The 24430-nt window shown below is 40.5% G+C and overlaps 1 protein-coding gene across 5 annotated transcripts in view; it reads left to right on the forward strand.

The window, feature by feature from the left end:
- The window catches only part of sik3 (SIK family kinase 3), a 352669-nt gene that overhangs the window by 154066 nt on the left and 174173 nt on the right, over positions 1 to 24430 (forward strand). For 4 of the 5 annotated variants that reach the window (XM_068054009.1, XM_068054011.1, XM_068054010.1 and 1 more), the window contains exons 2-3: positions 12260 to 12376; positions 15581 to 15644. The exons of the other annotated variant lie outside the window; for it this stretch is intronic. In XM_068054009.1, coding sequence (XP_067910110.1) covers positions 12260 to 12376; positions 15581 to 15644 — 181 coding nt within the window. The remainder of the gene's footprint in view (positions 1 to 12259; positions 12377 to 15580; positions 15645 to 24430) is intronic. 5 annotated transcript variants of the gene reach the window in all.

The following is a 24430-nucleotide window of genomic DNA, read 5'->3' on the forward strand; positions in this document are numbered from 1 at the left end:
TAGGAATTGAAGTGCACCCCCAGGACTCCAGGCACATTGTCAGGTTTATGACGTATGGACGCGTCAGGGACAATACCCTGCTGTTGTGGAAGTAGCAGCCTATATCACTCCATTTCTGAATTGGGATCTATATATAATGTAATCTTGTGCTCTGCCCTACCCCAGTGATCTTGTGAATCTCTGGATCATTGTTTTCTGCTTTAAGTGGCTCCATTATCAGAGCAAAGGGAAAAGAGAGTAAGTGGAAGGATGAGACATTAATTCTAGTTTCATGGGGTCAGCAGCACTCTATCAATGATATGAAATTTCATTTTGAAGCTGAGCTGAATATGTAATAATGTAGATGAAATATAATTGCGTTATTGGGATTCTGAAGAAAATGTTCATAAGTTGTTAGTGAACAGTTTTAAAACCCAAAACAAATGTCTGAGAAACCAGCAAAGTGCACAAATTTTCATTGTATTCCGGATTGTGGCAATTTCTGTGAATAGAAGTGACTCTAAGGTAGAACAGGTTAAGCAGAATATTTTCAGTACAGTGAGCTCCTTCACAATATTTTACGAGTACCCAGTGGCACTAACTTTTCCCAGTGGTTTGGTTTCTGGAATAGCCTGAAACATTTTCATTCAAGCGTTCCTTATCAGATCCAAATGTGTATTATATGTTATGGGTACTGCAAAAATGCAGTTTAGCTTTAAAAACATTGATGTATTCCATGGTGCAAGAGAAAATCAAACTGTAGATTTTCTTTCTGCAATTAGAGGATACAGAGATGATATGATGACAGTGAACCAACCTATTTTTTTCTCTAAAATTACAGATCAGTAGAAGATAAAAGTGTTTGAATACTTGAAGAAATAATTTCTTCCAAATTTTATAGAGAAATTAAAATGACTCTGGCCTGTATTAACTTTAGTTATGTTTTTAAATTACCACTGCCACAGGCAGTGAATTTGGTCTCTGTATTTGCTGTTGTACTGACAAAAAGTAATGAGCCATTTTACGTAGTGGTGTTGGCGAAAATCTTTACCGCATGCATACAAGCCTTTGTGGACCTGATTAGTTATTTTTAAAAGACCTTGAAATCTTCCACCTCCCCAACCTTTACACCATTGTGAACATCCGATGGCAAGATCCCAAACTCTGGAGTCTTGGCTCATGTTAGCTTGGCATGGATCAAGACCATGCTGATCAAGGTTCAGCTGACATGACTGTGGCATTTATTTATTTAGAGATACAGCACTGAAACAGGCCCTTCGGCCCACCGAGTCTGTGCCGACCAGCAACCACCCATTTATACTAACCCTACAGTAATCCCATATTCCCTACCACCTACCTACACTAGGGGCAAAGATGTAATTTGTAGCCACAAAAATGGTCATGATCCATTGATATGGTATAATGTAACTGATTTCTATACCTTCACAATTTAATTGAGTTGCAAGTTCCTCTTGGCTTGAGGTATGATACCTGTTCACTTACATTATTTCTAAATTAGTGGTGCTCCTTTTTTCCTTTAAGTAAATTAGTAATAGAGGTTGCAGTACTGCACCAGCCTCCATATCCAAAGGATCTTCCTCCGCCATTTCCGCCACCTCCAGCGTGATGCCACTACCAGTCGCATCTTCCCCTTCCTTCCCCTGTCAGCATTCCGAAGGGATCGTTCCCTCCGCGACACCCTGGTCCACTCCTCCATTACCCCCACCACCTCGTCCCCTTCCCATGGCACCTTCCCCTGCAATCGCAGGAGGTGTAATACCTGCCCATTTACCTCCTCTCTCCTCACTATCCCAGGCCCCAAACACTCCTTTCAGGTGAAGCAGCGATTTACTTGTACTTCTTTCAATGTAGTATACTGTATTCGCTGCTCACAGTGTGGTCTCCTCTACATTGGGGCGACCAAGCGCAGACTGGGTGACCGCTTTGCGGAACATCTCCGCTCAGTTCGCAAGCAGGACCCTGAGCTTCCGGTTGCTTGCCATTTCAACACTCCCCCCTGCTCTCATGCTCACATCTCTGTCCTGGGATTGCTGCAGTGTTCCAGTGAACATCAACGCAAGCTCGAGGAACAGCATCTCATCTACCGATTAGGCACACTACAGCCTGCCGGACTGAACATTGAGTTCAATAATTTCAGAGCATGACAGCCCCCCATTTTACTTTCATTTTTAGTGATTTTTTTTTCTTTCTTTTTACATTCTTTTTTACATTTTTTACAATTTTTTTTTTTGCATTTATTTCATTTCATCTTAGTTTGTTCAGTTTGCTTACTCACTGTTTTTTTCAGGTTTGCACTTGCTGATGTTCAATATTCAGTGTATTAACACCTAATTTGTACTAATGCTTTGTCTTTCAACACACCATTAACATATTGTTTGCCTTTGCTCCGTGACCTTTTGGTCAGCTATGTGGCCTGGTCCAATCTAGACCTCCTTTGTTACCTCTTGCCCCACCCCCACCTCACTTGCTTATAACCTGTGACTTTTCTAATATTTGTCAGTTCCGATGAAGGGTCACTGACCCGAAACGTTAACTCTGCTTCTCTTTCCACAGATGCTGCCAGACCTGCTGAGTGGTATCAGCATTTCTTGTTTTTATTGCATCTTTGAGGTTGTTCCGTCCTCATGATCATGTTAACCCTTCCTCAACTTCCAATTGAAAAAAAAGGAAAAATATTCTTGCTGATCGCTAACAGGATATTGAGTATCGTACTTTTTGGTGTTATATCGATGATGAAATTTGGATGACATTGTGAATGGAAGTCATGAGAGCTGCTAGTGATGTGAACCATGCTGAAAAAGCTTGCAGGGCCTTATCTGTCTTGCTCGTTAGCTCTGCAATATTGCCTAATTTACAATGCCAAATTCATTTTTTTAAATTTGGTTTTGCGGGATGTGGGCATCACTGGCTAGGCCAGTATTTATTGCCCATCCCTAATTGCCCTTGCACTGAGTGGTTTGCTAGGCCATTTCAGAGGACATTTTTTAAGAGTCACCCACATTGCTGTGGGTCTGGAGTCACATGTAGGCCAGACCAGGTAAGGACGGTAGATTTCCTTCCCTGAAGGACATTCATGAACCAGATGGGGTTTTACGACAATCGACAATGGTTTCATGGTCACCATTAGACTAGCTTTAATTCCAGATTTATTAATTGAATTCAAATTTCACCCTCTGCCGTGTTGGGATTTGAACCCATGTCCCCAGAGCATTATCTCTTGCCCCACCCCCATTTTACTTGCTTATAACCTTTTACATTTCTAATATTTGCCAGTTCTGAAGAAGGGTCACTGACCTGAAACGCTAACTCTGCTTCTCTCTCTACAGATGCTGCCAGACCTGCTGAGTCTTTCCAGTATTTCTTGTGTCTGCAAGCAGGACCCTGAGCTTCCGGTTGCTTGCCATTTCAACACTCCCTCCTGCTCTCATGCTCACATCTCTGTCCTGGGATTGCTGCAGTGTTCCAGTGAACATCAACGCAAGCTCGAGGAACAGCATCTCATTTACCGATTAGGCACACTACAGCCTGCCGGACTGAACATTGAGTTCAGTAATTTCAGAGCATGACTGGCCCCCCATTTTACTTTTATTTTTAGTTATTTTTTTCTTTTTCCTTTTAAAAAAAATTTTTTTTTGTTTATTTTATTTTATTTCATCTTAATTTGTTCAGTTTGCTTCCCCACTTTTTTTTCATGTTTGTACTTGCGGCTCTTCAATTTTCAGTCCGTCAACACCCCAGTCTGTACTAATGCTTTGTCTTTCAACACCTCATTAACATATTGTTTGCCTTTGCTCCATGACCTTCTGCTCAGCTATTCTGTGACCTTGTCCTATCTACACCTTCTCCTTTGTTATCTCTTGCCCCACCCCCACTTTACTTGCTTATAACCTTTTATATTTCTAATATTTGCCAGTTCTGAAGAAGGGCCACTGACCTGAAACGTTAATTCTGCTTCTCTCTCCACAGTTGCTGCCAGACCTGCTGAGTATTTCCAGCATTTCTTCTTTTTATCCCCAGAGCATTAGCCTGTGCTCCAGATTACTAGTCTAGTGACATTACCACTACACCACTGCCTCCCCTTCCTCATTGTATCCACCCGACCGCCCCCCCCCCCCCACCCCACCCACCAAACATTATACTCTAAACATCAACTCAGTATTCAAAATTGTACCCCTCAGCACCTAGGTATTAGTGCATACATATATACACCAACATAAATTCTGTTAAATTTTTTGAATTGTATTGCCTGTTTCTTTTTCACAAGTAGTCAGTTAACTTTTGGTTTTTTAGACTAACATTTTTCATTTCTGATTGTTTCAAAATTTGATTTCTTGTACAAGTTGTAAAGTAGTAGTTGGCTGCCTTATTAAGTCTGTACTGTAATGAGATTGCTTTGCCTGTGAAAAGTTGAAAATTGTAACCATAAGCTGCAGCCAAACTGCTTTATTTCAATAAGTATGCCTACGAGTAACTTGTGCTATATCAAGTGCTATTATCAACTCACTAAAATATTCATATTTTATGCTTCTAGCAAAATATTTTGGATTATACTTTGAGAATCTCTCTTCAGTCTGAACAGCATTACAGAGCAAATGTAACAATTATACCTAATTATAATTTCATTCATTTACATCATATGTAATGTAAACAGAATGGATGATGAGAATTGGGATATAATCTATACTTGATTTTTCGCCCTGGGCCAAACTCAATAGTTATCAGGTCACCTGTTTTGTGGGATAGGATTCCTTTTCCTTGAGTCATCATCATGTATACTTTAAGTTCTAGTTGAAGCTTCATTAAAATCTGGAGTATAGCCAGCATTTTTTGTTATGATAACTTGTCTTCTCACACAACAGTATGACAGTAGTGATGAATTTTTAACTCATGCACGATAAAGATCAGTATTGTCATCAGATTTGGTGGATTTCAGTAGATGTATAACCTGTTGCATGTGAAGGAAAATTTAAATATTTGAGATCCTTCAGCAGAAGCATAAAAGTAGAAAAGACACATTACTGCTGATTACATGTATTTTTGATTGGGATCGATACTTAAAAGCCTAAATAGTTGGAAAGATGGGGTGTTAGCTAGTTTTCATCATTCTTTATATTGAAGAGAACAGATAGGAAGTACCTTACACTATTGAAGCATACTTCATACTGGCTTGACTTAGCAGAATTGAAAGCACACATGCAGTTGTAGAAGCTAGGAATTGCTGCTAATCTTCTCCCTACTCACTACGTTAAAGACAAGAGCATGTTGGGATTTGGGAAGGCGGAGTTGTGTATGAATCACTCAGCTTGACCTCTGGAAACCTAAAGTAATGGTAGACTGTTTTTGAATGTGCTGGCACTTCATACTTGAATGGTTGAAAACTAGTGGTTTGTCGGCATGCTGACATACCTCCATCTCTACTAACTTGGCCATGTGAGCCACATGGAAGATGGCAGGATCCCCAAAGACACATTGTACAGCGAGCTCGCCACTGGTATCAGACCCACCGGCCGTCCATATCTCCGCTTTAAAGACGTCTGCAAACGCGACATGAAATCCTGTGACATTGATCACAAGTCGTGGGAGTCAGTTGCCAGTGTTCGCCAGAGCTGGCGGGCAGCCATAAAGACGGGGCTAAAGTGTGGCGAGTCGAAGAGACTTAGCAGTTGGCAGAAAAAAAGACAGAGGCGCAAGGGGAGAGCCAACTGTGTAACAGCCCCGACAAACAAATTTCTCTGCAGCACCTGTGGAAGAGCCTGTCACTCTAGAATTGGCCTTTATAGCCACTCCAGGCGCTGCTTCACAAACCACTGACCACCTCCAGGCGCTTATCCATTGTCTCTCGAGATAAGGAGGCCAAAGAAGACTAACTATGACCAGAACTTTGTTTCAAGAGAAGGTCTGGTCTGTCAATGATTTTTATTTACTTTTAAAACAGACCGGGTGTTAACTTCTGGCTTTTCCTCAATGTTTAATTTGTGTGTATAGCAAAAAATTGTTTTCTAAAGCGCAGGTGCACAGTCTTGCCTGAATGGAAACCTAAAGAACAAAAAACAACTTGTATTTGTATAGTACCTTTAATATTGTAAAACGTCCCAAAGTGCTTCAAAGGGATGTTATCAAACAATATTTGGCACCAAGCCACTTAAGGAAATGTTAGGGAAATGACCAAAATCTTGGTAAAAGAGGTAGGTTTTAAGGAGTGTCTTAAAGAGGGAAAGAGAGGTAAAGAGGCAGTGAGATTTAGGGAGGGAATTCCAGAGCTTAGGGCCCAGATAGCTGAAAGCACTGTTGTGATATTGCTTTAACTGCCAGAGTACTCGTTAACATACTGTTGAATATGTAAATAGTTTGGTATACATCACAGGAAGTGTTTCAAGTCAGCATGTGATATCGTAGTTGGAGCAGTGTTAGTCAACAGTCAGCATGTGTATCTTAGAGCTCTCCTGTAACTCTGTTATTTTGTAATAAAGAACCCTTCATTCAACTTAACCATTCATCCTCAGTGTTTGGTACGTTTGTGTCGAGAACTCAATAACACAGCCGCCAAAGGTGGAGTGGTTAAAATCAGGGATGCTCAAGAGGCCAGAATTGGAGGAGTGCAGACATCTCAGGTTGCAGGATGAAAGGAGATTACAGAGATGAGGAGAGGCTAGGTTGTGGAGGGATTTGAATGGTTGGAGGGATGTGTGCATTTTAAAATCAAGGCATTGCTTAACTGGGAGTCAGTGTAGGTCAGTAAGCACAGGTTTGATGGGTAAAACCTACATCTTTATACTTTTTTCCCCCAAAAATATACATTATTCATAAAAATCTGTAAAAATACATTACAAAACGGTTCAAAACAGCACCAAGTTGACATTCCAAAAAGTGCAAAGGAAATCAGTTTCCTTCAATACAGGAGTGAGTTGCCTCACAACCCTTCCGTTCCATTTTACATGCCATGTACATTTTACAGCAAACCCATATTTGGGCGTTCCAAAGAAGGGTCACTGACCCGAAACGTTAACTCTGCTTCTCTTTCCACAGATGCTGCCAGACCTACTGAGTGGTTCCAGCATTTCTTGTTTTTATTCGATATTTGCTGTATACCGCCCGAGGTGTTTCCCTGGGTCCAGTCCCTCAGTTCACTTTGGTGGGAGGACCTTACACAGTGGTCTTTCCCCATTGAACCTTTGCAACAGCTGCCCCAAGCTTTAGTGCGTCCCTCAGCACGTAGTCCTGGACCTTGGAATGTGCCAGTCTGCAACACTCGGTCGTGGACAACTCTTTGCGCTGGAAGACCAGCAAGTTTCAGGCAGACCAAAGAGCGTCTTTCACTGAATTGATGGTCCTCCAGCAGCAATTGTTGTTTATCTCGGTGTGCGTCCCTGGGAACAGCCCGTAGAGCATAGACTCTTGTGTTACAGAGCTGCTTGGGATGAATCTCGACAAAAACCACTGCATCTCTTTCCACACCTGCTTTGCAAAGACACATTCCAGAAGGAGGTGGGCAACTGTCTCTTCCCCACCGCAGCCACCTCTAGGGCAGCAATTAGAGGGGGGCGAGATTCCGGGTGTGCAGAAAGGATCTGATGGGGAGGGCCCTTCTCGCCACCAGCCAAGCTACATCTTGGTGCTTGTTTGAAAGTTCTGGTGATGAGGCATTGTGCCAAATGACTTTGGCAGTCTGCCCAGGAAGCCATCCGACAAGATCCACCATCTCCTTTTCCCATAGGGCTTTGAGGACATTCCATGCAGACCACTGCCTGAAGGATTGGTGGTCAAAGGTGTTTTCCCGCAGAAACTTTCCCACGAAGGATAGGTGGTATGGCACAGTCCAGCTGGATGGAGCGTTTCGCGGCAATGTGACCAGACCCATCCTTCGCAACATTGGGGACAGATCGAACCTCAGCACGTCGTGACACTTGGAGTTGCGTACTGGGGCTCTATTCCCAGCATGAATACGAAAGTGGTCATCAGGATGAGGGCGACGTTGGGTACATTTTTCCTGCCCTTATCCAGAGGTTTGAATATCTTTATACATACGTAGAGTGGGATGGCTTACTGTGGGACTGACCATTATCTCTTAACCACAGTCTCTGAGTGGAGATCACATGACATACCTTTCACATTCATATGTCCAGTTTGAGGCTGTAAGCAGGCCTTACATTTCAGGCACAAACAAATAGATGTATTTACAATTAAAGTGCTGAAATAGTAAAACACTAATGACAAAAATAAATTTAACAATGTAAAGCTAAAATGATGGGGGTTAAAATAGCTTTTAGAATGAACAACTTGCAGTTTGTCATTCAACAAGGCTATTGGTTGAAACAGAATTTTGTAGACCTGCAACATACATTGTTGTAGGTGGACACCATGATTTCTACATTGACCCATTGAATCCAAGTGTCCACTTCAGGAATTGAATTGAACTAAAAACATTGAGAAGTCTGCAGTATATGTACCAATCCAAAGGCTTGTGAATAATGAGCTGTCAGTCAATCAAAGACACATTGGAGCATCCTGGGCAGAGAATCGGAGCATGAGAAAATGTTTACACCTTGCCTGAATCTTTCACATTTATTAATGCTTTGACCATGCATAATTTGATTAGGATCAAGTTTCTGCATCTTCGCTAATCTGTGGACTAAGAATCTGCCTGTATCTTGTAGGCAATTGGGTTGTGTTCTCTTATTTTGAAGTTTAGTAAGAGAAGACCACCTTCATGGGAACTCCAGTTATTTCTAAGAGCACTTTTATATACAGTATATATAAAGAAGTAAATGTATAATATGACATCTCCTTAATCCATTAGATGTATTGTTAAAAAAAAATAATTTTTGTGCCAATTTTGTATTTATTCTTGTGATGTGATCATGCATGACATTGTACAACATTTTACTAAATCTAACTGGAACACAATGCTGAAATTATCAAAAATGGAAAACAATCCACAGTTTAATTTTCAAAAGCTAGCATATGTGTATTGAAGATTGCTGAATAAGTAACTTGGTTTATTTTCCTTAAATCACTGGTCACTAACCTCTTTTATACACCTGTATAAGATTAAAGCAGGTTTTTAACATTTTTCTACCAGTGATCCATGTATTGAAATTCTCTTCACTCAGGGACTTTTAGCCTGGCCTGTGTTAAAAGAAGTTAGTCAAGACAGTCTTTAGTTTGGCTTAGCTTCTTGACATTGCTTTTATTGGGGTGTATATATTCTTTGAAACTTGTTTTCAGTATAAATCTTTGTCACAGGTTTTCACAAGAATTGACTTGTAATCCTTGTCATTGGAAGTGGGGAGTTTTTCTAAAGTACAGACAGAAAATGCTGGAAATACTCAGCAGGTCTGGCAGTATCTATGGAGAGAGAAACAGAGTTGACGCTTCAGGTTGTAAGATTTGTTTTATGCAAAGCTATCAGCACCAGCTTCATTGTTTCCACATGACATCACCTTAGCAAATGTAAATTTGTTTCTAGTCCTGTTGTGTCTCATGATTTAAGGTAGCATATGAAAGCAGGTCAGGCAAGTTTATTGAGCACACACCATTATGTCAGAACTGTTAATAGAGCTTTAGATCTTTTTCTTTGTTCCAAGCATGGGTGTACCTTGATGTGGAAAATTGAGCTTCCTTCTGTAGCAGGTGGCACTAATTTTACTTAAAGTTAAAATACATGTTTTATGCTTTGATTTCCTGTTTTTTAAATGTAGTCTCTGTGCTTGCCAAACCTCCCTCTCTTTCCAAACACAGATTCAAAATGTGTCAAAAACATTGCGCCACTTAATGTGTAATACCATAGTGAAAATAATGCGTGATCTTTCTGTCTGTCCTGCGTTCCCAAACACACATTTGCCAAATATTTATTGCAAAAGATGGTGCCACTTTAGGAGTGAAAGTATAATAATAAAAAAAATCTTTGAATTGTAGTTGATAATTTTATAATATAGAATAGGACTGTACACTTATTTTGAATAATAATGGTTTTTGAAATGACCCGGAGAGGTAGCATTATGATTTTTTAAAACCAAAAAGTAAATGTTTTTAATGTAGCTACAGTAAACCAATTTAGGCCTTGCAGTAATCTCATGACATATTGCAGAAAATAAGCATATATTTTCTGTATATAAACATCCTGTAATTCTATTTTGAAAATACATTCTATGGTTAAGACAATATTTAAAAAATATATATTCTTGAAGAGCCCAAAATATGCTTCATTCCCTGATAGTGTTCAAAAACAATTTAAAATTAAATTTGAAAATTCTAAGTGAAAATACTTAATGTTCTCAAAAAATGAAACAGTTGTCTTGGTTATGAACTCTGAAGTCACTCTAAGGGAGTACACAGATTGAACATTCTAACTGCTTGATATTCAGGTGAATACCTTTGCTCTTGTTTGTGTTGTCCTTGTGGGGAACGTCTGAACATGTTCACTGTGAATTTGTTGCTGTGATTGATACGGTTAAAGATGAAGTGTTTTTGTCAATTTGATGATAGCATCTTTGGTCTTGCTGCAGAAAGATTAATACAAACACAGAAGAATCAGCATGTACATCATGGGCCAGATGGCCGTCTCTATTCTGTAATCTTCTATGGCTATGTGGAACTGTTGAAGAATAATAATTGCAAAAAGTTTTTGGCTGCTTGTATATTTAAATAAAATAATTTCTGATGTTATGAACTTCCTGAACACTGGTTTTAAAGATGTATGGATGTTTAAGATACTTTGTATTGAAACTGTAAATGCCATTTGATCTGTAGTACATTTTGAGCACTCTTCAGTATCCATTTCTCTGACAGTGAAGCAATTTCATTGCATGTGTGCACTTTTTCATGGGTTTTAGCAAATATAACCTGGAAGCAGGTTAGCATAGTAATATAAACACTGAATGTTAAAGGTAATTTCATTTGGGTGTTTTTCCTGTAGAACTATAACCAGTACATTAATAACTAAGGTGAGTTAAGTATTTTGTTTATAGATTTTAAAGCTGTACTTTTTATGCATTCGTAATATCGTGCAGAAGTGCCCATTTCCTCGGTGTTGCACTTTCTTCTGTAATAACTTCCATGTCACATTTTGTTGATAATACATTAGATAATAACTTGGGATGATTAATACCACAGGAAATCTATTATTACATGTGACAATCAGTTATGGGTATTGATTATTACCTTTGTGAAATAAAAAGATGAGCATGTTGACTATACCCCTTGGAAGAGACTAGGATACAAATCATAATGTTCTGGATCTTGGGAGGAGGTGTATGGATATGGAGATGCTGCACCCACTAGTTTTGGCCATCAGTGGTAATGTCTGAGGTTAAAACTTCTTAATTGTGATGAACACTTAACACATTTTATCTGTATTCATTACTGAAAATGTGGCCTCTTCTACTCTGGGTAGACTAAACGCAGATTGGGTAATTGCTTTGCAGAACACCTCTGTCCAGTCTACAAACATGACCTTGAGCTTCCATTCATCTGTCATTTTAATTATTTGCCACACTCTGATTTTGACCTCTCTGCCCCTGTTCTCCAACACTTTTCTAATGCAACTCAATGAAAGCTCAAGAAACACCACTTTATCTTTCAATTGGGCACGTTATAGCCTTCCAGGTACAACATTAAGTTGAACAATTTAAGACCATAACCAGTGCTCTTTTTTTTTTGGAGAGCAGCTGTTGGTAATGATTCTGCTATTACCATTTACACCTTCTCTAAACCCATCTTTTGTTTCTTGCGCTTTTCTTCTCTTTCTTCCCCTCCCCTTTTTCTTTGCATCTTACTTGCTTAAAATCTCTTAATAGCTCTGACGTCTTTTGAAGAGAGGTCATTGACCTGAAACGTTAACTTTGTTTCTCTCTCCACAGATGCTGCCTAACCTGCTAAGTATTATCAGCATTTTCTGTTTTTATTCTGCTTTATCAGTTTGTCTTAAACTTTTTGTAATCTGATTTGGTATAGTGTTGTCTTGGTGAAAGTGACATATCTCTTAGTACCAGCTTTGAAATGTCTGTACTTTAACAAGTACCCATGAAATTGTGAAAGTGTCTGTGACTTAACCAGACTGATGGTCAGAGGAAAAACTAGTCAGATGCCTGTGCTTACTGAGGAGAATGGAGAAAATTGTTGGAGATTTGGCTACTCTAAACCAGTAATGTTATAACCAGCCGTAGCTTTTGCAAGATGTATTGAAAATACGGTTTGATTATTTGTAAAAGTAGCACAGAATCTTTTGAGCTTCCTAATCTTCGGTTTTTTTGCCTTTCAGGTTGCCATAAAGATAGTAGATAAAACACAATTAGAGGAAGAAAACCTGAAGAAGATCTTCAGAGAAGTTCAAATCATGAAAATGCTCCGGCATCCCCACATTATTAGGTTGTACCAGGTGAGAAACGTATACATTTTATAAGGATTGATTTTCATCTTTTGTTTTTCATTAGAAGACCATGAATATCAGGTACACTATTTGTCCTGATTTTATGAAACTATTCCTACTTATAATAGAAATGAATAACATTGCTAGTTGAAGTAGGAGTAACATTGCAACTAAAACACTCACAATTAAGAATCCTTTTACAAAGCCAAAATACTGCGTAAGGTTTGCTGAAAGGTCACTGACCTGAAACACTAACTGTTTCTCTCTCCACGGATGCTTCCTGACCCACTGAGTATTTCTGGCATTTTTCTGTTAATATTAATAATCCTTTATTTATAAAAAACTTCAGCATGTGCATTTTCCTTAGAAGTCTTCATTTTCATGTTTCTTTAGTAACCAGAACAGCCTATGGATTATAGTTTTGATGGAACAAATTCTGGTATGGTTTGAGTAAGATCGAAGGAATGAAATCTGTAATGCTATTTTAAGTTAGACCATTTTTGTATTTTTGCTATATTTTCACTAAAGTGCTCTGTTCCAGTCAGATGGGGAAAAAAAACAAATTTCCTTCCAATCCTTAACCTAACATTATATTAAAAAAACTGTTACCTGTAACAATGCTTAACGATCATAAAAGTGGCTTGTTAGCAATAATAAGAGGGACAATTATAGTTAATAACTCCTGAACAGGAAAATGTGTGCTGCAGGACAGCACCTTGGGGTTCAGATGATGGTCAGCTTCTCAAGTCTCATTTTCTGATGCAGTTTTAACTAGGAATGAGTGACTTCTTTATAACTTTTTCTCTCGGGTATCAAATTGTGTTTTACTTTCACTGAGCATGAACTACATGTAGAAGCACAGACAGTAGTTAACATCACAGAAAGCTTTCTGGAATGCTTTTAAATCTTTATTGTCCAATAATACACTCAAACTCACAAATATTGTGCTGTGCAATGGTAGATTCTTACTATTCTTTCAATTGTGCTTCAAGCTTCATAACCGTCTGGTGTCTGCAATGTTCCTAATTAATGGGTCTGTCTTTTGCATTTTTGAAAGAACAATGAATATACTGTCACCTGTATAGTTTTATTTATTATGCTTGTGGACTGAAATGGTACGAGGAATCATTCGAAAACATGTCACTTGTGATGAAATGGTTTTTACTATTTCTTACATATTGGTGGCTGGGAATTGTAGAATGAGGACACTTGTCTGCTGATGTTTCAAACCACAAGCAATGGTCTGTGCAACAGATGTCAAATGTCGCTGGCTGTGTTAGTGGTCTGCAATGGAGTTGAGTTGCAACAGTGTGAATACTTCAGTATTAACGTGCATTCTACCATTGATTGCTGTTTATGTGTAGACTGTTGTCTTCAGCCTTTATCCCATCTGATCTTTCTCTTCACTTTTATTTTAATTCAATTTGAAGGGCAGAATAAAAGGAACAATGACTGAAATTTTTAGACTACAGTTATGCCATTGCCCTTGGGTTACAAATGTGAATTATTAAATTTCATAGTGTTGGGAGTCTGCTTTAATAGGTAACATAGTAAAATACTTCTCTTTTAATTAATATTCTTCCTTTTTTTAAAATAAAACTATTTTTCCTGTTCTTGAATCACTCAGTTTCTCTGCATATCAAATCCAAAGCTTTCCTTCTATCCAGCTTGGCCGTAGAACAAGTTTCTGACTCATTCAGCCTCTTTGCTCTACCTACCTCAAATTTCCTCTCCCTTCTCCGCATGGCTGCGGGACTGAGATGTCAGGATGCTCAGCCTCTGACCTGAATCTGCCCTCTAAGCACTGTCACGCACTAAGGTTCCAACTCAATTAGCCTTTATTCTTTTCTCAGTTCTGAACCCACTTCCCCTGTTAGTGTGATAAGATGCTGAGGTTCTGTTCTCGTTCCATCTAGCTGCTTTCCCAAACTTCACATTTACTCACATCCCTTCTCCCCATCCTGCGGAACATGACTGCAGAATTAGAGCTGGAAAATTAAAGTTAGTAAATTTAAATAGAAAGTTACAGGAAGTAGAAAGGAAAAAAGAAGTACATTGATAGGAACTAAAAGCAGAGTATAAAGGGTGTGAACAGGCATCTAGATGGGCTGATATATTGAAAGTAGGACAGACAAAAAGAATCGGACAAACAGAGGAAAAGCGATACAGACAGGCAAATACAGGGCAAAGCATAAACTATGCAATATATACACAGAGCAGGAGGCATACAGAAATGAGGAGACCAATGGAACAGACATATTTACAGGAAGAGGGAGCCAAAAAGTGAGGCTCAAAGACACAGATAAAGACAACAATTGAAATTCCCGCAGCCAAGAAGAAGGAGAAAGAGTTGAAGACAGACAGGACAAAGTGAAACACACAGAAACAATTTTTTGTTTTCTTTTTGTTGGTGAACATCGCAGGAAATCAATTAGTTGATTTTAATATGTATGAAATCTGGAGGAGCCTGCTTTTTAATGTATGTGCCAGCTGTGACTCAGTTGGTATCACTCTTGCCTGTGAGTCAGAAAGTTGTGGGTTCGACTTCCACTCCAGGATAAAAATCGAGGCTGATCTTCCAGTGCAGTAACAAGAGAGTGCTGCCTTTTGGATGAGACATTAAACGCAGGCCACTTAGACTCTCTCAGGTGGACGTAAAAGATCCCATGACACTATTTCAAAGAAGAGTAGGGGAGTTATCCCCAGTGTCCTGGTCAATATGTATCCCTCAATCAATATAATTAAAACAGATTATCTGTTCATTATCACACTGCTGTTTTTGGGAGCTTGCTGTGCACAATTTGTCCGCTGTGTTTTCTACATTACAACAAGATACTACACTTCAAAAGTACTTCATTGACTGTAAAGTGCTTTGGGACATCCTGTTGTCATGAAAGGTGCAATATAAATGATAGTCTTTCTTTCTCTTCTCTGTATTTTTTCTTTTGATCATAAAATAGTACAGCACAGAAGGAGGCTATTCAGCCCATCAAGTCTGTGCTGGCTCTTTCAAAGAGCAGTCCAGTTAGTTGCATTCCATCACTCTTTTCACATATTCTTGTGATTTATTGTTCCTTCAAGTATTTCAATTCGCTTTTGAATGTTATGTGTTTAACTACTGTCACTAGGTGGTATTTGCAAAAGTTAGTATAAAATTAGGCACATTAGAACATTTCCCTCATCATCAGCTTCTACTATGCCCTTGTGCTACAGGTTATGGAGACGGAAAGAATGATTTATTTGGTGACGGAGTATGCAAGTGGTGGGGAGATATTTGGTGAGTAATATATATAGCTACATCTCTTTGATTTTTAATGAATCCTAGCAACGGAAAACATTAAAACAGACCTTCGTAACTGTTATGCTACTTTGAATTTTCAGCAAATCAGAGATATTGAATTAAATTGTTAATCATTATATTTAACTTTGTGATATATAAAATAAGGTTAACCATCTTTTTTCAAAGAGCTAAACAAAACCACCCTTATATTTTTAAAGTCCTTTTTACGAATTATGGTCTGTAGCTGCTACTGATTATTTTTCTAGCAAACAATGTCACAGTTTTACTTCAAAGGAGGTAAAAATTCTTAGATCCTTAATATCACAACATAAGACGCATTTACTAGCAGGCGTTTTCTTATTTTCAGTTGTTCTCTTTTTCTCAACACAGCATTGAAATTCTTTTAATTTGTCAGGCTTTCCATGTCCAGACTCTTGGGTTTAGAGTGCATAATAACATGGCAATGCAATGATGTAAAAGTAAAATGTGTGGAAATACCCCTCATGTACCCCTTGCATGGTATGCAGCACCCTTTCATATAAATCCAACCAACAGCAGTTATACTGTTTCATTAATGTTTCATTGGTATCTCCTTGTATTGATCAGTTAACATAAGAACATAAGGAATAGGAGCAGGAGTAAACCATACGGACCCTCAAGCCTGCTCTGCCATTCACTATGATCATAGTTGATCTTCTGCCTCAACTCCATTTTCCCACCTGCTCCCCAAATCCCTTGATTCCCTGAGTGACCCAAAATCTGTCTATCTCACCCTTTAAATATATTTAATGATGGAGCATCCACAACTCTCTGGGGTAGAGAATTCCAAAGATTCACAACTCTTAGAGTGAAGAAATTTCTCCTCATCTCAGTTCGAAATGATGAGTCCCTTATCCTGAGACTGTGCCTTTGAGTTCTATAATCCTCAGGCAAGGGCAACAACCTCTCAATGTCTACCCTAGCAAGCCCCTTCAGAATCTTGTATGTTTCGATGAGATCACCTCTCATTCTTCTAAATTCCATAGAGTGTAGGTCCAATTTACTCAGCCTCTGAGTAAGGATAACCTTCCCATCTTAGGAACCAATCTAGTTGAACCTTTGCTGTACCGCCTCCATGACGAGTATATCCTTCCTTAGATATGGAGACCCAAAACTGTGCACAGTTCTCTAGGTGTGGTCTCCCCAAAGCCTTGTACAATTGTAGCAAGACTTCTTATTCTTGTACTCCAATTGCCTTTGTAATAAAGGCCAACATGCCAATTGCCCCCCTTTCCCCCAACCGACCACCCTTGCCTTGCTGGGGCCTGACTGATTACCCCTGGTGAGACAACCAAAACCTACCCGACTTCCTGGCTCCATATCTTCAGCTGGGCTGCAGTCCCAACAGTGGTCACCGCTCCCGGTGGCGCCGCTGGGACTAAGGCAGGGCCTTCTCCCTCAAGCGGGTGGAAGTCCCGCCTTGGAACAATTAAAGCCTGGGGACCTGTAAAATGTGGGTCAGACCCCAGGTGAGGTAGAAGCGGGTTTGCCACCGACTTTTCAGTTGGTGACCGGCTCCCGTCCGCCCAACGTGAAATCCCGGCCTTTGTTTCTTTTCCTTTGCATACTGTGTGCAAGATAAATGATTCAACCAAAAAATTGTAGAGCCATCTGTCCCTTCTAAGAGAATTTTTAAGCCAGTACTCTTCACTTCCCCTACTAATGCTGTGAAAGAACCACTCATATTATCATCTTTAGGTCTTTGCAACATGACATGACAGAGAAAAGCCTTTTTCGCGATTGTACCTGTTCTATCTCTTTTTTGCTTGATTTGTGTTATACATATCTTCTTAGGCAGTCCCTTGGGAATGAGGATGACTTTCTTCCACTCCTGGGTTGTGGGTCCTTAGGTGACTGAATAGTCCAATTCTGGATTCGCACACAGGTGGGGCAGGTGGTATACATGTATGAACTGCATAGTCAAACTATCTGGTAATGAAGCTTGTCTAGTGCCTAACAGCAGAATTGTAAGTTGTGACTACAAGTCATTGCCTTCTAGTATCCTGGGAAGAAAACTTAAATACCAGAGACGGGAACATTAGGCCAAGTCATACTTAGCAGAAGACGACACCAGTATTACCGTTGAAGTTGACATGAGTTAAGGGTTTGTGCAAATCACAAACACTGTGACGATAAAGCCTGCACTCGAGGACTTCAGTTTTGACTATCCTATACCCTGGGCACTAATACAGTGGGATTTTTAATTTCAGTAGTTGCATCTGTGAAACTTTCATTCTCCTAGTACTGATACAACAAGCAGTGATGCCTGGAGCTATTTGGCTGGAAGTGACAATGCTGCAAATGAATATTGGGAGTGCAAATTAGTGTTGATCTCCACCAAGAGCTATGGAAGCACTGTAGACAGTTCTGGAACTCTAGGATAATACTGGATTTGCTATTTGAAAGAATAGAGTTTCTCTGAGGAGAAATATTCTCAATCTAAACTCTAGACAGATGTCATGATGGGAAAAAATATTTAAATGCTTTTTAGGATTTACCTATTTACCTAAGTTTCCTCAATAACCAAGGGTAAGCATTTTCTTTTTGTTGAAATCTCCCTCCAGGTTCAGAGATGTGAGAAATAAAGAAAATTAGATTAAGTTGTCCAAAGGGATATCTGTTTGCCTCTGGTTGAAGTGAGAGTATCAAGTTCCAATTTTCATTCAAAATTTTCAGTATGTGAACTTTTGTTCAAGAATAGGAAGAAATTGCTTCTGAGAAATTAGTCCGCAAACCATATTTGCAACTACGTAACTTTATTCCAAAACATTTTCACACACCCGATACATTCCTCATTCTTCTCTATCTGGTTTATTGATGAGCAAGGCTGATGGCTTACTTTTAGTCAGGTTCAGTTGAGCTTACTGACTGTGAATAGTTAGTGGTTCTGAAATTTTTGCATTTTATCCCACCTTCATGCAAATACGGCTCGTGTTTTTTAAATAAAGCATTCAAAATGGTCCAGCAAGATTAGCAGTAATTGAATCTCTAGAATTAGACTCTATTGCATTCTGCTCAAAGCAATCTAATTTTCATCACTTGGTGATATATCGCAGGTGTCTGTAATGCAAAGTTCTCATTTTCTGCTCATCATTCTTTTTATAAAATACATTTCTCTAGTGGTAGCCCACCTTCAGAAAGAATGGCTTTGTTTTTGACCACTGACATGACTAAGGGTAATCAGCACTTTTTTTCTGAGTATACTTGTGTTGCCCATCAAAAAGGTACTGTCCTGTTTGTAGGATATGGGATTCCTGCTGAGCTAGGGTTTTCGCTAAACTGGGGCTTGATTCTGCATCTAGTTCAGGATTATTTAGTTGATGGAGAAAGCATGCCAACCACAATTTTCCTTTTCTGGCATGGAAAAATATGAATGAAGCACCAAGATTCTACCGATGTAGAGGACTGTTCGCTACAACTGCATATAATACCAGTTGCCATTTTTATAATCAACTTCTGAACTTCAATCCATTAAGCCTATATCACTCATTTTAATCTCTGCAGTTATAGTATGGACCAACTGCAAAATGCGTAGCAAGGTGATCCTCCAACCCTCTTGGGTAAAACTGATCAGAGTTTTCTAAAGGGTCTTTTATTTGGAAAAGGTCTCACAGCCCAAGAAATACAAAATCACATTTTGTGGAGATTATTTTGTATTGTGAATTGTTTTCTTCTAACTGGAAGATTGCGCAATGAATATACTATGTTATTTAGAGCAGACAACAGAGCTGTCCTTCAGTAGTATTATTATGAGCAAGATATTACTAAATCTGTTATGCTGTGCAAACTATCCCTCACATTTGGCATTGTATCATTGGGCAGGGGAATATGCATGGTTTTCAGTCATCTGAAAGGAGTAGAAGCACACCAGTGGAGTTTCAGTAACCATTCTAACATTCTGTCCTACAACTGAGCCCTCCACAAGACTGAATCTTTTATAGTGAGCCCATCATTATCTTGCAAATATGGCCTTTTGTTTTTTAACTATTTCTGTCTTTGAGTTTAGTCTCAGTCAGGAGAGAACAAAGTTACATTGATCAGTTGTTGTTGACCTCATTCATTGTGGTTCCGTCGCTTTCTGTCTTTAGTAGTTTCAACAAGAATGTAACTTCTGTGCTAGGCATATGTTAGATCTTTTAATAGAATCCAAAATCTTTTACCCTGGTGGACTTGTTTTGAAAAAGTAATAGTCCACTTGCTTGCAACTCTAGCAACAAATTGTGAATCTGTTATGTTTTTCTTAAATTTATACTACCAACTGAAAGTAGTTTAAAAAAATATATAAATTTTCCATATCTTTAGGATCGTTGGCAGTATTTTTAAAACTGAATTTAAGTCGTGCAGCTTTTTCCAGTATCTTATGGTTGATGGTGCATGATGAGGATGAATATGATTTAAGCTCTCTGCTTATCAAGTTGACTTGATAGCTCATGATTAAAGTTACACCTGCATTATGATCAGAACCACAACTGGGATTATAAATTGTATGATTAACTTAACAGGTCATTGTTCTCATTGCTGTTTGTGGAACTTTGCTGAATACAAAATGGCTGTCACATTTACTCACCCAGCAATAACTACTTTGAGATGTTGGAGTGTTGATTAGGTGCTATATAAATGTAAATTCTTTTATCCCATTATCAAGCATTGTAAATCAAGCAACTCATAAAAATTAGCCCCATTTAACTTTTAAATGGGACTAAATTGAGGGGAGGTGGTGGTGTAGTGGTAATGTCACTAGACTAGTAACCAAGAGCCTCAGGCTTCTGGGACATGAGTTTGAATCCCACCACAGCAGATGGTGGAATTTGAATTTAATTAATAAATCTGGAATTAAAAAAAAGCTAGTCTAGTGGTGATCATGAAGCCATTGTCAATTGTTGTAAAAACCCATCTGGTTCACTGATATGCTTTAGGGAAGGAAATCTGCCGTCCTTAGTTGGTCTGGCCTACATGTAACTCTAGACCTACAGCAATGTGGTTGACTCTTAAATGCCCTCTGAAATGGCCTGGCAAGCCACTCAGTTGTATCAAACCGCCACAAAGCCTAAGAGAAGGAATGAAAATGGACAGACCACCCGACATCGACCTAGGCACCGGAAATGACAATGGCAAAACCTGCCCTGTCGACCCTGGAAAGTCCTCCTTACTGACTCAATATGTAGGTAGGCTGGCTAGAGGGGAGGCTATATTGGATTTGGTGCTTGGCAATGAACCAGGCCAGGTGGCAGAGCTCTCGGTGGGAGAGCATTTCGGTGATAATGATCACAACTCCCTGACCTTTACTATAGTATTGGAAAGGGATAGGAGCAGACGGGATGGGAAAATATTTAATTGGGGGAGGGGGAATTACAATGCTATTAGGCAGGAACTGTGGAGCTTAAATTGGGAACAGATGTTCTCAGGGAAATGCACGACAGAAATGTGGAGGTTGTTTAGGGAGCACTTGCTGCGACTGCTGGATAGGTTTGTCCCGATGAGGCAAGGAAGGAATGGTAGGGTGAAGGAACCTTGGATGACGAGATGTGGAACAGCTAGACAAGAGGAAGAAGGAAGCTTACTTAAGGTTGAGGAAGCAAGGATCAGACAGGGCTCTAGAGGGTTACAAGGTAGCCAGGAAGGAACTGAAGAATGGACTTAGGAGAGCTAGAAGGGGACATGAAAAAGTCTTGGCGGGTAGGATTAAGGAAAATCCCAAGGCGTTCTACACTTATGTGAGGAACAAGAGGATGGCCAGAGTGAGGGTAGGGCCGATCAGGCATAGTGGAGGGAACTTGTGCCTGGAGTCGGAGGAGGTAGGGGAGGTCCTTAATGAATACTTTGCTTCAGTATTCACTAGTGAGAGGGACCTGGACGTTTGTGAGGACAGCGCGAAACAGGCTGATATGCTCGAACAGGTTGATGTTAAGAAGGAGGATGTGCTGGAAATTTTGAAAGACATGAGGATAGATAAGTCCCCGGGGCCAGACGGGATATACCCAAGGTTATTACGGGAAGCGAGGGAAGAGATTGCTGTGCCTTTGGCGATGATCTTTGCATCCTCATGTCCACTGGAGTAGTACCAGATGATTGGAGGGTGGCAAATGTTATTCCCTTGTTCAAGAAAAGGAATAGGGATAACCCTGGGAATTACAGACCAGTCAGTCTGACGTAGGTAGTGGGCAAATTATTGGAGAGGATTCTGAGAGACAGGATTTATGATTATTTGGAAAAGCATAGTTTGATTAGAGATAGTCAGCATGGCTTTGTGAGGGGCAGGTCATGCCTCACAAGCCTTATTGAATTCTTTGAGGGTGTGACAAAACACATTGATGAAGGAAGAGCCGTGGATGTGGTGTATAAGGAGGCATGGGATACAGGGAAATTTGGCTGTCTGGATACAGAATTGGCTGGCCCATAGAAGACAGAGGGTGGTAGTAGATGGAAAGTATTCAGCCTGGAGCTCGGTGACCAGTGGTGTTCCGCAGGGATCTGTTCTGGGACCTCTGCTCTTTGTGATTTTATAAATGACTTGGATGAGGAAGTGGAAGGCTGAGTTAATAAGTTTGCCGATGACACAAAGGTTGCTGGAGTTGTGGATAGTGTGGAGGGCTGTTGTAGATTGCAACGGGACATTGACAGGATGCAGAGCTGGGCTGAGAAGTGGCAGATGGAGTTCAACCTGGAAAAGTGTGAAGTGATTCATTTTGGAAGGTCGAATTTGAATGCAGAATACAGGCTTATAGACAGGATTCTTGGCAGTGTGGAGGAACAGAGGGATCTTGGGGTCCACGTCCATAGATCCCTCAAAGTTGCCACCCAAGTTGATAGGGTTGTTAAGAAGGCGTATGGGGTGTTGGCTTTCATTAACAGGGGGATTGAGTTTAAGAGCCGCGAGGTTATGTTGCAGCTCTATAAAGCCCTGGTTAGACCACACTTGGAATATTGTGTTCAGTTCTGGTCGCCTCATTATAGGAAGGATGTGGAAGCTTTAGAGAGGGTGCAGAGGAGATTTAACAGGATGCTGCCTGGACTGGAGGGCATGAAAGGTTGAGGGAGCTAGGGCATTTCTCATTGGAGCGAAGAAGGATGAGAGGTGACTTGATAGAGGGGTTCAAGATGATGAGAGGCATAGATAGAGTGGATAGCCAGAGACTTTTTCCCAGGGTGGAAAGGGCTATCACCAGGGGGCATAATTTTATGTGATTGGAGGAAGGTTTCGGGGAGATGTCAGAGGTAGGTTCTTTACACAGAGAGTGGTGGGTGCGTGGATTGCACTGCCAGCGGTGGTAGTAGAAGCAGATACATTAGGGACATTTAAGCGACTCTTGGATAGGTATGTGGATGATAGTAGAATGAAGGGTATGTAGGTAGTTTGATCTTAGAGTAGGTTAAAGGTCGGCACAACATCGTGGGCTGAAGGGTCTGTACTGTGCTGTACTGTTCTATGTTCTATGTTCTAACCTCTGGGGATTTGTGGCAAAATTGGGAGAGCTGTCCCACAGACTATCCAAACAACAGCCTGACATAGTCATACTCGCAGAATCATACCTTGCAGACAGTGTCCCGGACACCATCATCACCATCCCAGAGGTGGCGGCACAGTGGAATACAGTTATGAGGGAGTTGCCCTGGGACTCTGGACCCCATGAAATCTGATGGCATCAGGTCAAACATGGGCAAGGAAACCCCCTGCTGATTACCACCTACCGGCCCGCCACCCCCCCCCCCACCCAACCTTCGGCTAATGACCCAGTGCTTCTCTATGTTGAACACCAGTTGGAAGCACTGAGGGTAGCAAGACCACAAAATGTATGCTGGGTGGGGGCCAACTACTAACCGAGCTGGCTAAGTCCTAAAGGACATTACTGCTAGACTGGGTCTCTGCCGGTGGTGAAGGAACAAGAGGGAAAAACTTACTTGACCTCGTCCTTGCCAATCTACCTGTTGCATCTGTCCATGACAGTATTGGTAGGAGTGACCACCGCACAGTCCTTGTGGAGACTAAGTTCTTTCTTCACACTAAGAGTACCCTCCATTGTGTTGTGTGCCACTACCATCGTGCTAAATGGGATAGAATTCGAACAGATCTAGCAATGCAAAACTGGGCATCCATGAGGCGCTGTGGGCCTTCAAAAGCAGCAGAATTGTATTCAACTACAGTCTGTAACCATCAAGCCAGGGGACCCTGGTTCAATGAAGAGTGTAGGAGGGCATGCCAGGAGCAGCACCAGGCATACCTCAAAATGAGGTGTCAACCTGGTGAAATTGCAACACAGGGCTACTTGCATGCCAAACAGCAGAAGCAGCATGGAATAGACAGGGCTAAGTGATCCCACAACCAACAGATCAAATCTAAGCTCTGCAGTCCTTGCCACATCCAGCCGTGAGTGGTGGTGGACAAACAAACAAAGAGGAGGAGGAGGTTCCACAAAGATACCCATCCTGAATGACCAGGCTGAAGAATTTGCAACAATCTTCAGCCAGAAGTGCCGAGTGGATGATCAGCCTCTGCCTCCTTCTGAGGCCCCTAGCATCACAGATGCCAGTCTTCGGCCAACTCGATTCACTCCGTGTGATATCAAGAAACGGCTGAAGGCACTGGGCTATGAGCCCTGACAACATTCCAGCAATAGTACTGAAGACTTGTGCTTCAGAACTATCCGTGGCCCTGGCCAAGCTATTCCAGTACAGCTACAACACTGGCATCTACCCTGCAATGTGGAAAATTGCCCAGGTATGTCCTATACACAAAAAGCAGGACA

This window comes from Heterodontus francisci, chromosome 22 (genome assembly GCF_036365525.1).
Source record: "Heterodontus francisci isolate sHetFra1 chromosome 22, sHetFra1.hap1, whole genome shotgun sequence".
NCBI lineage: Eukaryota > Metazoa > Chordata > Chondrichthyes > Heterodontiformes > Heterodontidae > Heterodontus > Heterodontus francisci.